The sequence below is a fragment of the Penicillium samsonianum genome (assembly GCF_028829775.1).
Source record: "Penicillium samsonianum strain IBT 33392 chromosome Unknown utg000003l_segment0_segment0, whole genome shotgun sequence".
Taxonomy (NCBI): Eukaryota; Fungi; Ascomycota; class Eurotiomycetes; order Eurotiales; family Aspergillaceae; genus Penicillium; species Penicillium samsonianum.
Genome location: NW_026643261.1, coordinates 3,159,578 through 3,179,183, shown reverse-complemented (window position 1 = coordinate 3,179,183; position 19,606 = coordinate 3,159,578). Strand labels below are relative to the sequence as shown.

The 19,606-nt window shown below is 50.2% G+C and overlaps 8 protein-coding genes across 8 annotated transcripts; 3 read left to right on the top strand and 5 right to left on the bottom strand.

Annotated features, from left to right (window-relative positions):
• Nucleotides 1–845: 845 nt before the first annotated feature.
• N7471_004799 (phosphatidylinositol-3-phosphatase YMR1) lies at nt 846–3,148 on the top strand (the record flags this gene model as incomplete). The annotated part of the gene is made up of 3 exons (XM_057277518.1): nt 846–869; nt 929–1,411; nt 1,460–3,148. The coding sequence occupies 3 exons, from the start codon at nt 846–848 to the stop codon at nt 3,146–3,148; spliced, it is 2,196 nt and encodes a 731-aa protein (XP_057137128.1).
• A 339-nt stretch (nt 3,149–3,487) lies between these two features.
• On the top strand, nt 3,488–4,520 carry N7471_004798 (40S ribosomal protein uS3; the record flags this gene model as incomplete). The annotated part of the gene is made up of 3 exons (XM_057277517.1): nt 3,488–3,641; nt 3,794–4,107; nt 4,194–4,520. 3 exons carry the CDS (start codon nt 3,488–3,490, stop codon nt 4,518–4,520), a joined length of 795 nt encoding a protein of 264 aa, XP_057137127.1.
• Nucleotides 4,521–5,357: 837 nt separating this feature from the next.
• N7471_004797 (uncharacterized protein) lies at nt 5,358–7,817 on the bottom strand (the record flags this gene model as incomplete). Its single annotated transcript, XM_057277516.1, has 7 exons — nt 5,358–5,468; nt 5,536–6,208; nt 6,256–6,875; nt 6,921–7,505; nt 7,551–7,657; nt 7,706–7,733; nt 7,785–7,817. The coding sequence occupies 7 exons, from the start codon at nt 7,815–7,817 to the stop codon at nt 5,358–5,360; spliced, it is 2,157 nt and encodes a 718-aa protein (XP_057137126.1).
• Nucleotides 7,818–8,435: 618 nt separating this feature from the next.
• On the bottom strand, nt 8,436–9,959 carry N7471_004796 (uncharacterized protein; the record flags this gene model as incomplete). The annotated part of the gene is made up of 3 exons (XM_057277515.1): nt 8,436–9,239; nt 9,286–9,764; nt 9,812–9,959. The coding sequence occupies 3 exons, from the start codon at nt 9,957–9,959 to the stop codon at nt 8,436–8,438; spliced, it is 1,431 nt and encodes a 476-aa protein (XP_057137125.1).
• Nucleotides 9,960–10,389: 430 nt separating this feature from the next.
• On the bottom strand, nt 10,390–12,242 carry N7471_004795 (putative capsule-associated protein CAP1; the record flags this gene model as incomplete). The annotated part of the gene is made up of 2 exons (XM_057277514.1): nt 10,390–10,441; nt 10,495–12,242. 2 exons carry the CDS (start codon nt 12,240–12,242, stop codon nt 10,390–10,392), a joined length of 1,800 nt encoding a protein of 599 aa, XP_057137124.1.
• Nucleotides 12,243–12,997: 755 nt separating this feature from the next.
• Nucleotides 12,998–14,012, bottom strand: N7471_004794 (ferric reductase-like transmembrane domain-containing protein). The gene is made up of 2 exons (XM_057277513.1): nt 13,635–14,012; nt 12,998–13,587 (listed from the first exon to the last, which is right to left on the bottom strand). Exons 1-2 carry the CDS (start codon nt 13,885–13,887, stop codon nt 13,043–13,045), a joined length of 798 nt encoding a protein of 265 aa, XP_057137123.1. The 5' UTR covers nt 13,888–14,012; the 3' UTR covers nt 12,998–13,042.
• A 344-nt stretch (nt 14,013–14,356) lies between these two features.
• Nucleotides 14,357–16,588, bottom strand: N7471_004793 (protein phosphatase 2A structural subunit TPD3; the record flags this gene model as incomplete). Its single annotated transcript, XM_057277512.1, has 9 exons — nt 14,357–14,692; nt 14,736–15,073; nt 15,125–15,225; nt 15,273–15,417; nt 15,466–15,580; nt 15,633–16,124; nt 16,171–16,322; nt 16,370–16,475; nt 16,526–16,588. 9 exons carry the CDS (start codon nt 16,586–16,588, stop codon nt 14,357–14,359), a joined length of 1,848 nt encoding a protein of 615 aa, XP_057137122.1.
• Nucleotides 16,589–17,204: 616 nt separating this feature from the next.
• Nucleotides 17,205–19,448, top strand: N7471_004792 (phenylalanine--tRNA ligase subunit beta). Its single transcript, XM_057277511.1, has 7 exons — nt 17,205–17,274; nt 17,321–17,361; nt 17,409–17,428; nt 17,478–17,554; nt 17,611–17,734; nt 17,790–19,092; nt 19,139–19,448. Exons 1-7 carry the CDS (start codon nt 17,222–17,224, stop codon nt 19,300–19,302), a joined length of 1,782 nt encoding a protein of 593 aa, XP_057137121.1. The 5' UTR covers nt 17,205–17,221; the 3' UTR covers nt 19,303–19,448.
• Nucleotides 19,449–19,606: the final 158 nt, after the last annotated feature.

The following is a 19,606-nucleotide window of genomic DNA, read 5'->3' as shown; positions in this document are numbered from 1 at the left end:
CCTAGACACTCCGCGGATCTCTGATCATATCGAACACTAAAACTCACATCTCCCATGACGAGATCTTTCACATAAATACGGGTTCGAGTGATATCCCTAGAGCTAAAAGTGGGCGGGAAGCGGTGCAATCAATTCTCGTAGAACCTACTATTGGTGCTTTGTAATTAGACACCCCACAACTATTTAATGCTGAATTTGCCTAGTTCTGGAAGAAGTATTATTGTTTATTCTCTTCGGAAGACCATGCTGGCTTTGGTAGCTCGTGTTTCATGGTTCCAGGGTTTGTCTTGCATCTTGCTATGCATGTAAATGGTGTTGTGCAGCTGTTCAAGGCTAGCGGGCCAAAGAATACTTGGCTAAAAGTCCCCAAGTGTCTCTTTGTGGGCTTGCGATCTAATCAAGGCTCGTAGATTAAGCAGTCATTCAGTCGACTAAGCCCTGTGCATCTCCGAATTATTCTTAGCCGAATTTAAAATCATAGACAGAGATGTCTCATTTTGAATCATTCTATTCTCACCCAGTATAGCAAAAATTCATACATATAATATACCCGCAGACATTGTACGTAGACGTGACCTCGGTGAGGCCCCACAGTCAATCAACGCCCGTGACGTGTAACACCTCTCATCCCAACTACTCTGCGCGCCTCACGATACCAAGGCTGTCCAGGCAGCTGATTAAGACTGATTCGTCGCCCTGATTGATTACACGTCCACAATAAAATATATATAACCTATATTGATCCATCTCACCCGCGATCACTATTGTGCCCTCCAGTCCTACTGTTTCCACTGTTCCCCTCAGCATATTCAGCATGAAGACCACGCGCCAGTGATTTACACGGCATGGAGAAAACACGGATTGCTAAGGTTCGGAGAACCTATCTTGATCGTCACAAACATCCCACTCACTGACCATGTCGCTCCAGGTTGACAATGTGACCTTAGCTCGCCGCGGAGAGCAGGTTGATGGCACCCTCCATCTAACCCCTCACCACCTCATCTTTTCGCACACTCCACCAATCTCTCCAGAAGAGCAGATAAAGGGCGTGACAACAAGGCCTAGAGAGCTGTGGATCACATACCCTATCATCGCTTTCTGCACCCTACGGCCAGCTCCCGGCGCCTCCCGCCAGCTCTCTTCCATCCGCCTCCGATGTCGAGACTTCACATTCGTCTGTTTCTACTTTGTAAATGAGCACAAAGCACGAGATGTGTTTGAAAGTATCAAGCAGTGGACGTGTAAATCCAGTCGTATCGATAAGCTTTACGCCTTTAGCTATCAGCCTCCCCCGCCAGAAAAGGAGTTGAATGGGTGGGAGCTGTATGACCCGCGCAAGGAATGGACACGCCAGGGCTGCTTGGATGAAGGAAAAGCATGGCGTCTTTCAGAGATCAATGTGAACTACGAGGTATGCTCGCGCAAACTAATTCAAATGTGCTCTACTAACACTTCTTAGTTCTCCCCGACCTATCCCGCCCTTATCCCCGTACCTTGTTCCATCTCCGACAATACACTTAACTACGCAGGGCGCTATCGATCTCGAGCAAGAATTCCTACCCTCACATACTTTCACCCTGTCAATAATTGCACCATCACCAGGAGCTCACAGCCCCTGGTCGGTGTCCGCCAGAACCGAAGCATTCAAGATGAAAAACTTCTGTCCGCTATCTTCTTAACTTCTCGTTCTGAGCGGCCGTTGGCAAGTTTCTCAGCCACAGAGAAAGACACAGATTCCAGCAGTCCAGAGACGAGCCAGGTGATGGTCCCAGAGTTGACTAATGCCGAGGAACTTGAGGACGACTTGTTAGCCGCTACAAGTGGCGACCCTGAAGACCATCGCTCGATATATGGCGCCCAGCAGTCGAACCTGATCGTAGACGCACGCCCTACGGTGAATGCATTTGCCATGCAGGCTGTTGGACTTGGATCAGAGAACATGGATAACTACAAATTCGCTACCAAGGCATATCTTGGTATTGACAATATCCACGTCATGCGAGACTCGCTGAACAAAGTGATTGATGCTTTGAAGGACTCAGATGTTACTCCATTGGGGCCAAATCGTGACCAGCTAGCGCGCAGCGGCTGGCTGAAGCATATTGGTGGGATCTTGGACGGAGCCAGACTGATCACTCGTCAAGTTGGTCTTACTCATTCTCATGTTTTGATCCACTGCTCTGATGGCTGGGACCGCACGAGTCAGCTCAGTGCGCTGAGCCAGATTTGTTTGGATCCCTACTTTCGGACGCTGGAGGGCTTCATGGTGCTGGTAGAGAAAGACTGGCTTTCATTTGGACACATGTTCCGACACCGGTCGGGCCATTTGAACAGCGAGAAATGGTTCCAGATCGAAAATGAACGCATCGGCGGAGATCCCAACCGTGCCTTTGGTGACGGTGGGGGTGCAGGGAAAGCTATTGAAAATGCATTCCTTAGTGCCAAAGGGTTCTTTGGTCGGGACAACAATAGCCGTGACTCTTTGCCGGACTCGGATGGAGAGCTTCAAAACTATGACTCTGACAACCCTGCGAAGAAGCCTGCTACACCGCGTTCGGGGGCGTCCGAGAAGGAGACAACCAAACCAAAAGAGACAAGCCCTGTGTTCCATCAGTTCTTGGACGCAACATATCAGCTGCTTCATCAACATCCGACACGATTTGAGTTTAATGAGCGTTTCCTGCGACGACTTCTCTATCACCTCTACTCCTGTCAATATGGCACATTCTTGTTCAACAACGAGAAAGAACGCGCGGATTACAAGGCCAGTGAACGAACCCGTAGCGTTTGGGATTACTTCCTCGCTCGCCGGGAACAATTCACTAACCATCAGTATGACCCTGTCATCGATGACAATCAGCGCGGCAAAGAACGACTTATCTTTCCCCGAGTCAATGAAACACGGTGGTGGAATGAGGTATTTGGTAGAACAGATGCGGAGATGAACGGCCCCCGTTCCTCGGCAGCACCCAGTGACATCCCAGAAGGTACGGTGTTGACTGGTATTGAGACTGCAGGGCCGGACAGTGCTTCTAAAATGACTGATGTATCGGGGATGGCAGCTGCTGTGACGTCGGGCGTATCTAAGCTTGCATTCCCAGCGGAGCACATCGACAAACCGACCGAGTTAGAAGTAGAGATGCAATGAACCGGGGTAATGAAAGGAATCGGACATGATTTTCAAGCATTTACAACTTTATGTTATGCATCCATATTCGGACGACAATAATAGAGTGATTCGTCCAATGACAGATGTAAATCCATATTACTGCCTTATTGCCTTAATATTGCCTCAAAGATAAGGTGATAACGCTAGGACCAAACAGGAATGGTGCCGGCAAGCGAGGGTTGAGCCCTGGCCCAAACGGGCAAGCAGCCCTAGTCCCGAAAAATCCCCACTAAATAATGCACTCTCAGAATTGAAGTCTCTCGACCACGATCCCCTCCGTCGACAACCCCCGATTCCACCACCACCAGGAACGTCAAAATGGCCGCTGTTCAGGGAGCTATTTCTAAGCGCAGAAAGTTCGTCGCCGACGGTGTCTTCTATGCCGAGCTGAACGAGTTCTTCCAGCGCGAGCTGGCCGAGGAGGGCTACTCCGGTGTGGAAGTCCGTGTGACTCCCACTGTCACCGACATCAGTACGTCAAACCCGAAAAACCAATCTCTCGTTTGATCGCTTGAAGAATTGCTGGTGAAATTGCCTGGAAAGAGGAGGAATGAAACCGATTTACGATCGCGATGGGATCTGCGGAATTCGAATGGGGAGATTTGATGCTAACGGGCTTTCCAGTTGTCCGTGCCACCCACACCCAGGAGGTTCTCGGTGAGCAGGGTCGCCGCATCCGCGAGCTCACCTCCCTCATCCAGAAGCGCTTCAAGTTCCCCGAGAACTCCGTCTCCCTCTACGCCGCCAAGGTCCAGAACCGCGGTCTCTCCGCTGTCGCTCAGTGCGAGTCCCTCCGCTACAAGCTCCTTAACGGCCTTGCCGTTCGTCGTGCCTGCTACGGTGTCCTCCGTTTCATCATGGAGTCTGGTGCCAAGGGTTGCGAGGTTGTTGTGTCCGGAAAGCTCCGTGCCGCCCGTGCCAAGTCCATGAAGTTCACTGTACGTCTATACCAGTGAAATTGCGCCCGACGAGTCGATCGCGAAACTCGTTTTTGGAAGAATATTATGGCTAACACAAGTAACAGGACGGTTTCATGATCCACTCCGGTCAGCCCGCCAAGGAGTTCATTGACTCCGCCACTCGTCACGTTCTCCTCCGCCAGGGTGTCCTCGGTATCAAGGTTAAGATCATGCGCGGCTCCGACCCCGAGGGCAAGGCCGGCCCCCAGAAGACTCTCCCCGACTCGGTCACCATCATCGAGCCCAAGGAGGAGCAGCCCGTTCTCCAGCCCATGAGCCAGGACTACGGTGCCAAGGCTATTGCCGCTCAGCAGGCCGCCGAGCAGCAGCGTCTTGCCGAGCAGCAGGCCGCAGAGGCAGAGGGTGGTGCGGAGACTTTCGCTCAGGAGTAAATGTTCTTATCTACATTAGGCCCGGCTCTTTCCTTTTCTTCCATCTGTCCTAACCTAACCTGATACTCTACCTCACGCAATCAAAATTACATGACCTTCAAAGCCATTTATTCGCAATTCTATAATCTGTATTGGCCAATACGGTGGAGGTCCGTTGGAAGGTGTTCGAGGCTTGGTACATATTGGCAAGGAAAGGCTTTTCTTGCTATTGAGTATCAGGCATCATATACTGGAATCAAAGCCTCGATATATATTCTCTGTTCCCGTGCGAGTTCTTCGATTTCCGAGTGCCTGCGTCCTACTTTGTGTAGTATGAGGAGATATCGATATCGTGTCCACGTTTGTATCGTTAACATTACTTTGGTTCAGATGTGCCTGAGGAATGCTGAACTAGAGCGTATATATCAAGCCAATGACAGGCTATTTGGTAGAACTGGCCAATTTAAAAGTCTTTTGGACTTTCTTCATATCTTCTAAGCGATGGCAAATTGATAATATCTATTTTGTCTTTTGTTATAAATATCTAAACTAGAAGCGCAAGTGAGCAAGAAACGAAACCAGTTGGAATCCCCATGCATACCGCTGTATATATCTCTAGTCTTACGAGAGGGCTCCTGTATACATAGATGGATTCCCAGTTGAACTGTAAGGAAGAATTCAATGATCCCTTCAGTGTCGCTATTAATATTTCATAACACAATATCGTCCAAGAAATTTCCATACATATGCATATGCAAAAACAATCAAACGAGATGGAGTACATGTCCTTCAACCATAAAACAAATCGAATCAGATTATCCAAAATTTAAAGTAAGTAAAGAAAAGGAATTAGTACTGTCAACGCTCACGACGATGTGAGGCAGCGGCAAGCCGATTAAACAGCAGCTCGGGATGCTCCAAGACCTCCGAGTGCCGACGATGCAGCTCCTCGAGCTGAGTCAGGGGATTCTGTAGACCGCCACAATAAGTATGTTGCGTTGAGGAGAGAAGTAAACGCATCAACCGTGATACCCACCCATTCCTCCTGGCTAGGCACACCCTCGGCAGCAGGGAGGGCGGCCGTACCGGAGGCCTCATCCCCGTAGCTGATGCGGTGGATTGGGGCCGGCGTTACGGGCAGACTGGGGCGCTCGACTTCTGTTGGGAAGTCGGTGATCTTGGCGCTGGGGCGGAAATCTGGGCTGGGGGGTGATTTCCCGGGGCTGTTGGAGTGGGCCCCCGGGCTGGTCACTTGTGATTTTGTGCGCCGTGCTTGGATTGTCTCAATGTAGCGCTGGATCTCTGGATCCTCGTCCCAGGCGTTGGAGCGGGTGTATGTTTGCCATGATTCGGCACTAGGTTCGAACGGTACCCGAGTGTAAGAAGGTGAGGGTCCGGGAGGGGCTGGCTCACTTGGGAGTGAATTTTGCTCTTGTTCCTCGGGTATCACGGGGGTTTCCACTAACTCCACAGGTGCCTCCTCGGCGAAGATGCGGGTGGGTTTCGGGGCATGGTGCTCCCAGGGGAAGACTGTGGTAGGTTTGGGCTCCGGTTTGGGCTCCGGTTTGGCTGGAACCTCATACCACATGTTTTTCGGTGCCTCGGGGTAGGACGACGGGGGTTGGAATAGATGGGTGTCTTCAGACATATTGTAGGTTTTCTGTTGTAAACTGAAACCTTCGGGTTTCGTGTTGACCGGGGGTGGCTCTCTATGGGATATTAGCACTGTAGATGATACTGAGGGATAAGCTCTTACCGTGAGGGATCCCACTCGGACCTTGGCGCCTCAAAGGTCGAAACCTCTGGGACCGGAGATGGGGGTGATTGATACTCGACAATTGGAGGGATCGGCGCCAGGGGCTGTGGTTGGTGAATATGGCCATCGGGGTAGTGTATCTGTGCCTGTGTCTGTATCGGCAACTGTGTCTGGGTTTGTATCTGTGTCTCGTATGTTTCGTGGCTCAGTTGAGGCGCAAAAGTGATTGGCGCAGGAGGCAGTGGTGGGATATAGGTTGAGACATGCTCCTCCCCGCGAACATATTGCGGTACCATGCTCAATACAGGCACGGCAGCATATCGTACATTAGCAGGGGCAGAGTGGTCCTGGTGCGGTTCTGAATGGCCGTGCTCGATTGCCGGTGCTTGGTGTGGTTCCTCGTGGAAGCTGGCGGGTTCTTCAACATGGTAGGGCTGCCGTTCGGACGTTGGATGTGTTTCATAATGAGGAGTGTTGTCATAACGAAGGGTGTTTTCATGAGGGGTGTTGTCATAATGAGGAGTATGGTCAGAACGAGGAGGGTGGTCATAACGAGGGGCATGGACTTGTTCGCCTTGAGCCAATGCCGTCTTTGCAATCTCAGCTGGTGCGCTCGGTACCTAGAAATGTCAGTCCACGTCTTCATGATGTTTCATACCACTTACAAATGGCAGACGATAGTGTCTATCGTAGACAGCCCACCACCGGCCTAGAAGCTGATTGTACGGGGACTCCAGCGGGACAATCTGCCTCGGCATATTCCATGGCTTCTGAGCACCAATGAAATGAATAAGACTGATGGTACTCTGGAAATGCTTGTACGCAGGAATGTACTGGTAATTGGCACTTGGCGTGCAGTTATACGTGAAGCTTAGCCTATGCCAGTCCCGGAAATGCATGTTCAGCAGACCCTGGTCGGCGCCATCGAAGCTGATACCTCGTTGGGCGAGCGCTCTTAGCGCATAGTAGTCCTGTAGATTAGGTCGGAGAACCATCATTCCACTATTAAAGCAATCCGGCCAACCCACGTCAGGCGCGGCAGCAAAGTCTGCTTCTAGTGACAACAGCTCATCGGGGGCTCGAAGAGCTACGACATCACAATCAATGTACACGACCCGCTGGTATTGCGTCAGGCGCCAGAGCTCGATCTTAGTGAATGTGGCAATCAGGTCTGGGCGGTCCATGAGCCAGAGATTCGCCGGCGTGTCGTTCACCATTGAGCTCACTGGGATCAACTCGTCGTAGATGGTCTAATCTGTAAGACAAAGGTATAGTTTGGGGAATGCTGTACGTACCCTTAGCTCGTCGATGGTGGTCGATTGTAGTCTGTCTGGCGTAAAGAGCGCCACCAACCTCGCTTTTGTACCATTGTCGCGTAAGGAATGGGCAAGGACCATAGCACCTATAGATATTTAGAATAATTTCACATTCCACATGAATGAGAACCCACCAGGAAGATAATTGTCACTCAACAGAAGCTGTCTCATCATCAGTTTACGCCATAAGCATAGGAAAGGGGGGTAAAATACCGTGCAGTAGACTGCTCCTCCATTGGAATCCATCACGCCACAGTTCCAACAGCCAAAAGAACGACCGGGCGCCCGATAAATTCTGGAGCAGAGAATAAAACCCCTCAAAAGAAGAAGAGCTGCCGGTCTATATTTAACCTGTCAATTGCCAATGACAGTTCAGACCGGTAGAGCGCGATACACCGACTGTGGTACCTGAACCGGATGCAGATTCGAGGGGGGACGAAAACAGGAGTAAATTTTTTTTCCACTACATCCATGGATGTTGTGTAAGGTTGAATGAGATTGAGAGAAAGTGGCAAGTAAAGATTCTTAAAGTAAATGGAAAGCAAAGGCCGAGATGTAGGCAAATTAAGGTCAAAGCTCCCGAGGGGAAAAAGTGGATTTGTTTCCCGCCATCCGGGTAAATCATCGATCCCGCTGAAAGCATTTCTCTGATATAATTTCTTCCCTTCTCTTCAATACTTTATGTATTCTACATTCTATGTGCTCTGTTTTTATCTCATAAAATATACATTGAATCCATCTTCTCTAAGTGGTCTAACATGGTCTAAGTGAAACATCAACCTTCACCCTAACCGCTTTGGATCGAGTTGCCCCCCGCATTAGGATAACGTTGAATATCAAAATTGTCCAACTTATTGCCTATGTTTATCGTGAAAAAGTGACCTCGACACCAGGGTAGGATTCAGCGATGACCGTCTCAATATCCCCTTCTTCACCTTGAGCAGCCCATTCAACAGCCTTGATCAAAGCTGCGCCGCTCTCACGTTCAAGCGGAGTCCAATGCCCAGTACGGGGAAGCAGCACGATCTGGGATCCCTGCACCAAGTAATCACCCATTCCATCAAGGCAGATCCTCTGGTCAAGAGCAATATCATCCTTGCCCCAGAAAATGGTCGCGCTAGCCTTGAGAGCGCCCGGGGGACCTTCATCAAACAGCCCAGCACCGCTGCTCGCCAGTCGCTTTCCGGGTGCAATGCTGTGCAAGCTAGCAACCGTCTCAATGGACTTGACCCAGCGCGCCGTCGCCGCCCGATCACGGTAATAAGCCGCCATGTGCATGACATGTGCGAACGCGCGCTCGCTGAGGCTGGCGGGATAGGCATCACCGCTGGGAGTCTTAGTATCCGATTCTGCGGCGGACGGACCCATGGTGCTAGCCATGCTGTTGGCCACGTCGAGGGGGGTATATTCGTCCTTGTTGTACGAGGTGAGGTGGCAACTTCTCAACAGTGACTGGTTGCCTCCGGATAGGAGATAGTAGACAATTGGCGTTGGGAGCTGCATGGCAAAGATATAGCCGGATAGAACAAGCTGGCGGGCGAGAGGGGTGAGGGTTCTGAGTGCTTGCATCAGCGGGACGCGGGAGTGCAGTGGTGAACGCCAGGCGTTACCGAGCGACTTATTGGCCGAGAAAAGCAGACGGCGGATATTGGATTCAACCAATTTCATCTGAATCGTTAGTTGAGATAGGATATTCACCGGTGTTCTGACATACTGATGGTCCGTTGGACAGGATGAACCGATGTGCCAGAGACGGAGCTTCGGCAGCGAGACGCATGGACAAGACACAACCCCAATCATGGGCGACAATTATGGTTCTCTTCTTATTGCTTTCGTTGCCTGTGTCCACACCATACTGGGTCCGCAGGGTGACGATCAACTCTGTCAATTTCTCCAATACATTTGTTGCATTATATTCTTCCAGGCTCTCTGTTCCTCCGTATCCGGGAAGGTCAATCGCAACAAGTGAAACGGCCTCTTGCAGAGCAGGGTTTCTGATAATGTGTCGCCAAATCGCCCAGCTATCGGGGAATCCGTGGATGAAGATGACCAATGGTTTATCGGAATTGATGGTTTCCGGTGTGTTCGGGATATCGTTACTGACGAAGTGGAACTTGAATCCGCTCTGCAAGGTTAGAATGTTGTGAGAGAGACCTTTGAAGACTTTTGATAAATCCCACAGTCTCGCGCGAGCTGGAGAGTCAGCAAAGAACTTTCGTGATGGTGAATACAAAGCTCACCAAGCTGTAGGTCTTGTTTCTCGCTTTCAGTGGGGCTTTTGAAGTATGTGCCTTTCGCCAAGGCAATGAGGCCGTAAAGAATAACTGTAAAGAAGCCGTAGACAAAGACAGCCGCGCCAATCAAGGCACGGGATAGGGATTTGCCCATATTGAAATCATGTGTTGAAGGAGGGAGATGAAGTCAGTAACCTTGGAATAAATCTAGAGCTGGGGCAAACGGAGCTCCCGAGGTCCACAGGTAGCGTCACACCTGAGTCAGCGATATAAAATGCCCCCTGGGGACCTCCAGGGTCGACGCGGGTACCTACATGTAGTTATGCAGGTACAGAGTATCCATACCCACATATGTAATTTAGATAATAATCAAGATAATCACGATACAAATTCAGGAATATTAGAATGCAATCATATTATGCTGTAAATTGTAGGCAGTTTACAGCTTTTCCCAATCTGTGGAAGACCGAACGCCGCCTCCACATGCACAAATATTATTGGTAGAAAACAGTCCAAGGGAAAGGGGGTATTAACAGAAGTCCAAAAACAAAAAGCCATCATCTCGTCGAAGGAATATATACAGATCAAAGAACGAATCCTAGTTGTTCACGGTTGTCGTCTACCAAGCGACCATACCTGAAAAGTGAGCAAGTTAGCAGAATTCTCTTATAGAATGACGAGGTACTTACTCAAGGAGTAACCGGAAGAACCAAACCTCCAGATCTTCATTTCGTAGGGTCTGCTGTGCCCAGGTCTGGCCCTGCTTGGCGATTTGAAGAGCGGCCTTTTTGCCCTCTTCCTCTGAGGTAAAGTATCGCATGCTCTCAACGTACTCGTTGCCTTTTAAGCTGAGAGGGACGTAATGTACCCAGGGCTTCAGCCACTCGTCGTGCCATTCGCGGAAGATAGCAATCTTGTAGACAAAGCTGTTGCTATGCAAGAAAGCGTGGAAGCGCCCGCTAAAAGCATTGCCGTCAATGTCGACTAGGAACTTGTGCGCCCACGCATCTTGTTGCCCAGCCTGCTTGAACACCCCAAAGTATTCAGTCTGCGCATTGCAGTCGTCCGGGTCGCACTGGCCGATAAGCGTGAACTTGACATCGAAGGAATCACGATAGGCGTCCCGGTTGGTGACCTGTGAAACCCAACTGTCCCCCTGGTGAGCGAGAACTTTGGTGGTGCCTAAGGCGTTGACGTTGTCGACAAATTGCTGCCGATGCTGTCGGCGCCAGCCACCCGCGCGCGAAAAACCACCGGTTGTAGAGCCACGCCAGTACATTCGGTCGGATTTGGCCTCCCATGCATAGTCTTTTTCAGTATCGTAGGGGACCTTGTCGGCCCAGTACCAGGGACTCGGGTAAATAATGTCCTGGAAGCTGGAGATCTTGCTCTGCGAGAAGACGGGGAACAGATCGTGGACGACATCAAAGGCGTTGGGTCGGTCGAAGAATCCGTATGTATGGCGGAGAGAGGGGGTATTGCAGATGTCAGAGGCTGCCGTGGTGTTGTAGATGAACCCGAGTTCGCCATACGCATAGGGATCAACGTCGTCGGGGGGATTTTCGTCGAGTGAGCGCGATGGGCTATCAACCGGACAAGATACTCGGGAGTTTGTCCAGGTCGGTTGGTGTGCGAAGCGGTTGAAACGAGTGGTGCGCACCTCGTCGATGCGGTCGCCTTTGTTTAGGTCTGAAGCACGTGGGGACCACGCATTGGTCGGGGTTTTCTTGAACGCTGCTGGGATAGCGAAGTCCTTGGCTTTCTGCACCAATCGCTGGAGGTCTTCGCTAGGAAGGATCACGCGCGGCTCGTCGTGAGTGTTGAACACTAGGTCCATGTCGGGCAGGTATTTCACAAAAGCAGCCATCATACCGGCTGTGGCGTCTCGCTGCCACTTGCGGTCGTCACCCCCTCCATCCGTTAAGGACACCTTACCGTCGCGAATCAGAACACCCAGCACCGCATTGTCAAATCCGAGTGTCTCGCGCGCCCGTTCGCGAATCGTCCTAGGTTTCACACCCCAAAAGGGGAGGAGGGTGTGGTAGATGGAGTCGAAATCATCGACGAGCTGTACATTTCTTGACTTGGCAAACTCGAACCACTTGTCGAAAAATGGCGGCGGGTGCATATTATAGCGGCGCTGGTATTCACTCACGGCCTCGACCAGGGTTTTTGATTGCCGTGACTGCGCATGATTGAAATCGTGTTGAGCATTTCCAATCAGACGCGTGATCGGGTGTTCCTTCTCGGGGAGGTATGTGTTCTGCCCCGCATGGAGCTGAGGGTGTTGTATCGGTTCGGGAGGAGGCAAATCTATGGGCTGCTGCTTTGGAGGGTTCGATGATCGTAGTAGTACGATAGAAAGACAGGCAAGAACACCGATCGCAAGTAATACAATCAACCGTTGGATGCGCATGCTGCCATTGGGGAGAGGCATGAAGAAGGAGAGCGAGACTAGGTCTTAAGGAGGGTTTCCATGAGTCTAGAGTTGACCTCGGGCTATTAAACTTATCCGCCAAGCCTTTCTAACGTAATCGTCACAATCTAACTAGTTAACTATGAACCGTTACAAGGGTTTAAAAGACAAAGACTATCAATAATATTATAATATGGCGATTTTATTTGTGTGGCCCCCAATTCCCTGAAGGGGCCAATCTACTAGTATGTGGCGTTGCCCGGCTGCAGGGGAGGTACGCCATAATCTATTCATATACGTGTCACCAAAGTGCTTTGACTACAATGATGTACATCGTGTTACAGAAAACCAAGAATATCGTTCAAATATTGGTTGGTAGAAAGATTTTTAACCCATGAAGCAGTAGTAGATCTGTCTACTTTCGAGTATACATCAAAAGAGTACATAACTAGTTCATGTGAACTAACTATGTATGTACACAATATAATTTGTACCCCTTGATCTCTCTACATACTCACTTTTTGTTGCTTCTATCACTAAGGGGGGGGGGGGGGGAAAGGGGTTAAATTTCATACATGTAGGTCGATATCCTCTCAGAAACAAGAAGTACAAAACGAAATAATATATCACAAGTTATTGTTTGATGGAACCTTGGAAGTAAGTAAGGCATTAGACTAAGCTATTTTCCCCCATGAATGGATGAATGAGATTCATGCTACATAAGCTTATATATAACATCACCAGAGCCAATATTAAGATGCGGACCAAGGGAATTCTTTTAAAAAAGAACTATTATGCATGTTATATTTCCTCAGCTAACACTAACATAGCGCCCAAGAGCACACCCAATTAAGCACAGAAGCTGCTAAAGTCTGCAGAATGTACTTCTGCGCCTGCCTAACATGGGAGTAAGCCGCAATACACAATAATACCACCAAAGACACATGACCGAAATAAAACATCTTCCTGCGTTCTTGAAAGGTTCCTTGAACAAGCCAAGTTTGGAGTCCCTTCCTCTGGGAAGCAGGTCGCATGAAGAGAACAAGCAGCACCGCAGAGAATATCGCGACCAGGCCACATTGGACGTCTAAGTCTTGGACTCGCTTGAAGAGCAATACACCAAATTCAGGATGGCTGGATTGCACGAAGAACAGCGTATACAGCGCGGCGTGAGCCAACAGAAGAGAGACAACCGCCCGACCAAAGAGACGGTGGTACGGTGTCAACACTGGCTGAGGGATACCGGTCAGAAGGGACAGTACAGATGAGGCTGCCGGTTGAGAGATGTATGCTGGAGACATCAGAACCTGCAGTGGCAGTTGGGACAGGCCAACTTGGCCCAATGCTTTGGTCAAATGGAGGTAGTCTGGTATGTTAGCTCGTTCCTCAAACCCACCGGGGTCGAAGACATACCATTACCACTGTTCCATATCGAAAGGCCTGAAAGCCATAGTAGCCACAGCCCGCAGACAAGATACTGTCGGGTCTTTCCAGAAACCAGGCCATCCCGCTTAACGGTTGATCTCGTAGCAAAGCGAAAAATTCGAATGGCGACGATGACCACAACAATTGACCATTGTGCGTAATACCCTCGAAGATCAAGCAGCTCCCTGCGATGCAGCATGTCATCTTTGGAGAGAGAAATGAACTGGTACGGCCACGACATGGCGACTGAAGAATGATCTAAATGAGGGTTTCTGTAGAATCACAAGTCAATTGACATGCCGGTGAGATGAAGCGCGGTTCAAAAAAGCATGTTTAGGATGTTGATATTTGAAAAGTAAGTAGTCCAACCATGGATGGATGTGCATGGATGCCCCGGGCCCCCCTCCCTGGACCGGCCCCAGGGGAGTCGCATTTTGCTGACAAATGAATCGCAAAAGCCCTGGAGTCCTACGTAGAGGTCCAGCCCCCCTGGGCTAGCTTAAAGCCCTATTTTTACTGTCTAGTATGCATGTGCTATATGGGTTTACATGCACCGAAGGTCTTGAGTTGCGCATTTGCTTTTGACTACCTACCCTGGCTAAACGTTATGTAAAACCTCTACATTAAAAACGCCTGAAAGAAAAGGACGCTTGGTTATTCTTTAACCTGATAGGATGCCTTGTTGGGCATTGGCCGAACAAGTGCATAGTCTAAGGAGAGGTCTGCATCTCATCCTGATTGCCACCAGCAGTCGTAGCAAAGTATCGGACATCCACATCGTCATCCTCCTGCAACTTCTCCAGGCTGGGCACAACCCTTGTCTGAATCAACTCCAGGCTCTGGGGTGATGGCGCGATAGGTTCTTCGGACTTCTCCACCTCAACCAAGGTCTTATCGGCCGGCAGACGACGCAGTGTGGCGATGAGAACGGCGTAGGACTTGGCGACGTTGAAGCGGATGTTGGGGATTTCATCTGTCACTAGGCGTTCCAGGATAGGGAGGAGAGAGTTCTCAATAATTTCGAGGTTGACAACGGGAGTGAGAGTCTGATAATTAGCATTGATCGATTTAGTAAGGGAGAAAACTTACAGAAACGGCAAAGCACGTCGTCATGCGGTAAAGATAGTTAGGGTGTTGACCCATGGCCATCACCTTGGGAATGATAGAAGCTTTTGACCACTCCACGCCGAATACCTCTGTCAGTTTCTTCAAGTTCTCAGTGGCAGCTTCTCGGATGGAGAAGACAGTGTCTCCGAGCCAGCCCATGCAAAGATCGCTCAGCTGCTCGTCAAAGAACTCGACTCCAAGTTGACTGGCAAGGAGTGGAATATATTCAATGATAGCAAGGCGAACACGCCATTGCTTATCCTCGGCCAGTTGAACAATGGCGGGAAGAAGAGACTGGGAGAGAAGCTGGATACCAATGACTATAAAAGGTTAGAAGACATACATTAAAGAAAAAAACCAAGGACGCCTACCTTTGTTGACTTGCTCGAGCTTCGAGATGATGTGGAGTCGGACGTCGGGGAATTCATCCTTAAGCATCTGGAGGAACATGGGGAGTAGGTGGGCGATAGTCCTGGACGGTCAGTATAGTTATTGAGAGCAGATAGGCAGGATACTTACTCCTCCTTGCCCAGGATAGGCGCGAGCCCGCTGATTTGAGTACCGAGGGAAGCCCGGACGTGCTGAGAGGGGTCAGAGACAAGGTCTTCAACGCTGGTCATGATCTCATTGAGGAGTGTGTCGCGGTCGATCAAATGGCAGAAGCCTGAATGTGTTAGTCAGGTATCAACTATACATCATTGAGGTATCATACCAGGAATTTGGCCAGCAATTGCGGTGCGAACCTCGGCCTCTGTATCTTTGAGGAGCTTGACAAAGGCAGGCACCATGTCACGGGTGACAACCTCTTCGTGGACAGCTTTGGCGATCTGCATACATTAGCGTCGCCCAATAGTCTGAAATTCGGCAAAGGCAATGTACCTTTTCATATCGATCGGCAACCATGTATCGGACTCTCCAGCTCTTATCCTCAAAGAGATTCCGCAGAGATGTCAACAAGACGCCATGGCTGGGTTGCTGTTCTTTGGGAATTTCCTCCGCAATCGCAATAAGAATGTCAACTGTAAGCAGACGGACGCTGTCCTGATCATCGCTCGCCAAGTATTGGAAGAGGGGAATTATTTCATCGATGACGACCTGGCTTTGCATTTCCTTGACAAACTTGGCCAGATTGTTGGCCGCCTGTCGCCGCACCATCGGGGTTTCATCGTGTACCAGAGTTCCAAAATGCGTTTGGAGGCTCTGTTGCAACGCCGCAGTAGACTTCTTGTATGGTGTGGAGTAAAGACCAGTCGCAGAGACCTTCGAGGTGAACCAGTCTGCCTTTGACAAGCGGAGGACTAGCGGGACAAAATACTCCTCAACTTGGCTCTCCGAGAGCTGCTCGCATACCTTGTTGAGAGATTCAACGGCCTGAAACGTCAGCATGCGCCTCAAAAACTTTCAGCTGGTGTGGTACCTTTTCCCGCACCAACGGCTCCTCGATAGCCGCCAAATTCTCCAGCGGGGAGAGCAACACGTGCCCGTGTTCTGGGCCCCCAACATATTCTGTAAAATTACCCAGCTCTTCACTCAGCGCAGTCAAAACTTCGTCCTCGTCCTCGACGGAATCTATCATTGTTAGACGGGGGTGCTAGGCGATTGAAGGCTGGACAAACCATCAAGAAATGGGATGAGCTCCTCCCGGGTTCGGTCGGGCCCAAGTGCAAGCGCGATCGTGGATAGACGGTGAATGGCATTGAGTCTGAGAAGGACATCATCGTGCTAAAGAAATGTGAGCTCAATATTGTCTGCACGACTGGAGGGAGGCCTACCTTCAACTCGTCAATGAGCACGGCGATGGGGTAGAGCTCATCGTTCTCATTCTGGCCCTCCATTGTGGATTTGGATATGTATTAAGGATACGCGACGAGTCCGGTCCTGAAAGGGAAGAGGGTGGTGTTGGACCTGACAGCGATTCGGCAGAGAAGGTGTAGGAGGCAATGGGATGGCTGATAAGGATTAGTTCCGACTTCGCGAGATGGCAAGGGGATGGATGGTGGTAGAGTGAGGGTGGGGTTTTGGGCCGCATGGACACCTTCAGCAGAAGCATACCTCGACAATTGAAGAGTACCTTGATCAACAGCAAATTAATAGATTTGATACAAGTTCGTAAAGAGAAAAGAAAATAAGCCCCCTTCGATGATGCAGTAACCGGAGCAGGGCAAGTCGAGCTTTGAGTGTTTACTGGTGTAAATTACATACTGGCGGTGTGCGCATAAACTTTTGAATATGGAGGGGAATTACCATACCGATACCACCGTCACAAAAGAGGGGGGAATCTGTGGCGGTGGTGGCTTGCGGGCAGAATTTCCACCAGCGCAAGAGTCATCCAAGCCTTTGTGCACCGATCACTACTTCCTGAATTTCTGTAAGGGCTTTCCCTATATTCTGTCGGAGTCGCCTACTTTGGTTTCGCTCTGGCTTACCGGACATTTCGCTGATTGACACCAGAATTCGCAACCCCCACCATGCCCACCATCTCGGTCGACAAGGCCGCTCTTTTCCAAGAGTTGGGTCGAGAGTACGTCTCTAGATTTTGTCATTGAACTCTACTGACCTCGCTGCAGGTATACTACGGAGGAGTTTGATGAGCTGTGTTTCGAATTTGGTGGGTTGGCTGGGAAATCCTTGCGGGGCATGACTGACTTTGAATAGGAATTGAGCTCGACGAAGATGTACATCCTCCGAAACCCGATCATACATAACCAATGCTGACCTTTTCAGACTACAAACTCAGACCGCCCTATCGTCGATGGAAAGCAAGAACCTCCGCAACTCAAAATCGAGATCCCCGCCAACCGGTACGCGTGACATCTGAAGAGAACAAATGGAAGAACCCAAACTAAGAGGAGATTAGATATGACTTGCTGTGCTTCGAGGGCATTGCGCTCATGTTGAACATCTTCCTGGGCCGGAACCCCCTGCCCGAGTACAAGTTGACTCAGCCAGCACAGATGGAGCAGATTATTGTCAAGGAAGATGTCAGTACTTCAACACCTACTCTGCTCAGGTGGAGGAGCTCACTGACCAAAATAGACCACGAAAATCAGACCCTACGTCGCTGGTGCTATTCTACGGAACATCAAGTTCGACCAGGCTCGTTATGCCTCCTTCATTGCTCTCCAAGACAAGCTCCACCAGAACTTGGCCCGGCAACGGACCCTTGTTTCAATCGGTACCCACGATTTGGACACTGTGAAGGGTCCCTTCACTTATGAGGCTCTCCCTCCCAAGGACATCAAGTTTACCCCATTGAACCAGACTCAGGAGATGGATGGCGAGGAATTGATGAACTTCTACGAGAAGCACCAGCAGTTGGGCAAGTACCTGCACATCATTCGTGACTCTCCAGTCTATCCAGTCATCTACGACTCCAACCGGACTGTTTGCTCTCTGCCACCCATTATCAACGGTGATCGCTCGAAGATCAGCCTGGACACCACCAATGTTTTGATTGAGGTCACAGCCCTCGATAAGACAAAGCTGGATATTGTGAGCAAGATGATGGTCACTATGTTCTCCCAATATACCTTGGAGCCGTTCACCATCGAGCCCGTCCAGATTGTGTCTGAGCACAACAAGGAGACTCGCGTGACCCCCGACATCGCTCCCCGCACCGCTCAGGCTGAAGTCTCGTACATCAACCAGTGCTGTGGCTTGAGCCTCAGCGCCGCCGAGATCTGTACTCTTCTCACAAAGATGGCCTTCCGCGCCAAGCCTTCGACCACTTCCTCAGACATCATCGACGTGGAAATCCCTCCAACCCGTGCCGATGTTCTCCACCAGTGTGATATCATGGAGGATGTGGCCATTGCCTACGGCTTCAACTCGCTGCCCCGCGCGTTCCCCGATATCTCCGGCACAGTCGCTCAACCTCTCCCCATCAACAAGCTTTCCGACATTGTTCGTGTGGAGACTGCCATGGCCGGTTGGTCAGAGGTGTTGCCGTTGATTTTGTGTTCGCATGATGAGAACTTTGGCTGGTTGAACCGCAAGGATGACGGAAACACCGCTGTCAAGCTGGCGAACCCCAAGACTCTTGAGTTCCAGGTTGTCCGTACCAGCCTGCTCCCAGGTCTGCTCAAGACCATCCGTGAGAACAAGCACCACTCAGTTCCCATGAAGATCTTCGAGGTCAGCGATGTTGCCTTCAAGGATCTGTCTCTGGAGCGCAAGAGCCGTAACGAGAGACACTTTGCTGCTGCCTTTTACGGTAAGACTAGTGGATTCGAGATTGTCCACGGTCTTCTTGATCGTATCATGGCCATGCTTAAGACCGACTTCCTCGCCGAGGGCGAGACCGCCACGGGCGACTCGTACTATATCAAGGAACTAGACGGTGTGTACCCCCTCAAACCCGACTAGAAGATTTTCTAACTGTGTAGATCCCACCTACTTCCCCGGCCACGCTGCTTCCATCCACGTCCGTATTGGCGGCAAGGACCAGGTTATTGGCTCGTTCGGTATTCTGCACCCTACTGTGCTCGAGAAGTACGAGTTGAAGTACCCAGTCAGTACACTGGAGCTGAATGTCGAGGCTTTCATGTAGAGCAAACGGGCTTACAGATGAGTGGCTGTTCTTCTGATAGAGTTATGACCAAAAGCAAAAAAAAGTATATAAATCCAAGAAGATCCCAGTAAATGACATGTCAGAAAGGGGCTTGCATTTGCCATTCACCGTGCAGAACGCCTTTCAATACGAAGTACAGGTCGACTGAAAAGAATATGTAATTGAACATAAAGTACAAAGGGGGGTATCCGAAAGGAACAGTCTTAGCTGTCAGAAGAGAGTTTCCAAGCCTTAGGTAACGTACAAGGTGAACACCCCCCACAATGTAGCGTTAATGATAAAG

Bases quoted from the DNA above. Each gene is read 5' to 3' on its own strand.
- N7471_004794 (XM_057277513.1), bottom strand. From the start codon at position 13,887: ATGTCGTGGCCGTACCAGTTCATTTCTCTCTCCAAAGATGACATGCTG. The intron at 13,588-13,634 runs GTATGTCTTCGA...CTAACATACCAG, and splicing joins GATATGGAACAGTGGTAATG to ACTACCTCCATTTGACCAAA.
- N7471_004792 (XM_057277511.1), top strand. From the start codon at position 17,222: ATGCCCACCATCTCGGTCGACAAGGCCGCTCTTTTCCAAGAGTTGGGT. The intron at 17,429-17,477 runs GTACATCCTCCG...TGACCTTTTCAG, and splicing joins GAATTGAGCTCGACGAAGAT to ACTACAAACTCAGACCGCCC. The intron at 17,735-17,789 runs GTCAGTACTTCA...TGACCAAAATAG, and splicing joins AGATTATTGTCAAGGAAGAT to ACCACGAAAATCAGACCCTA.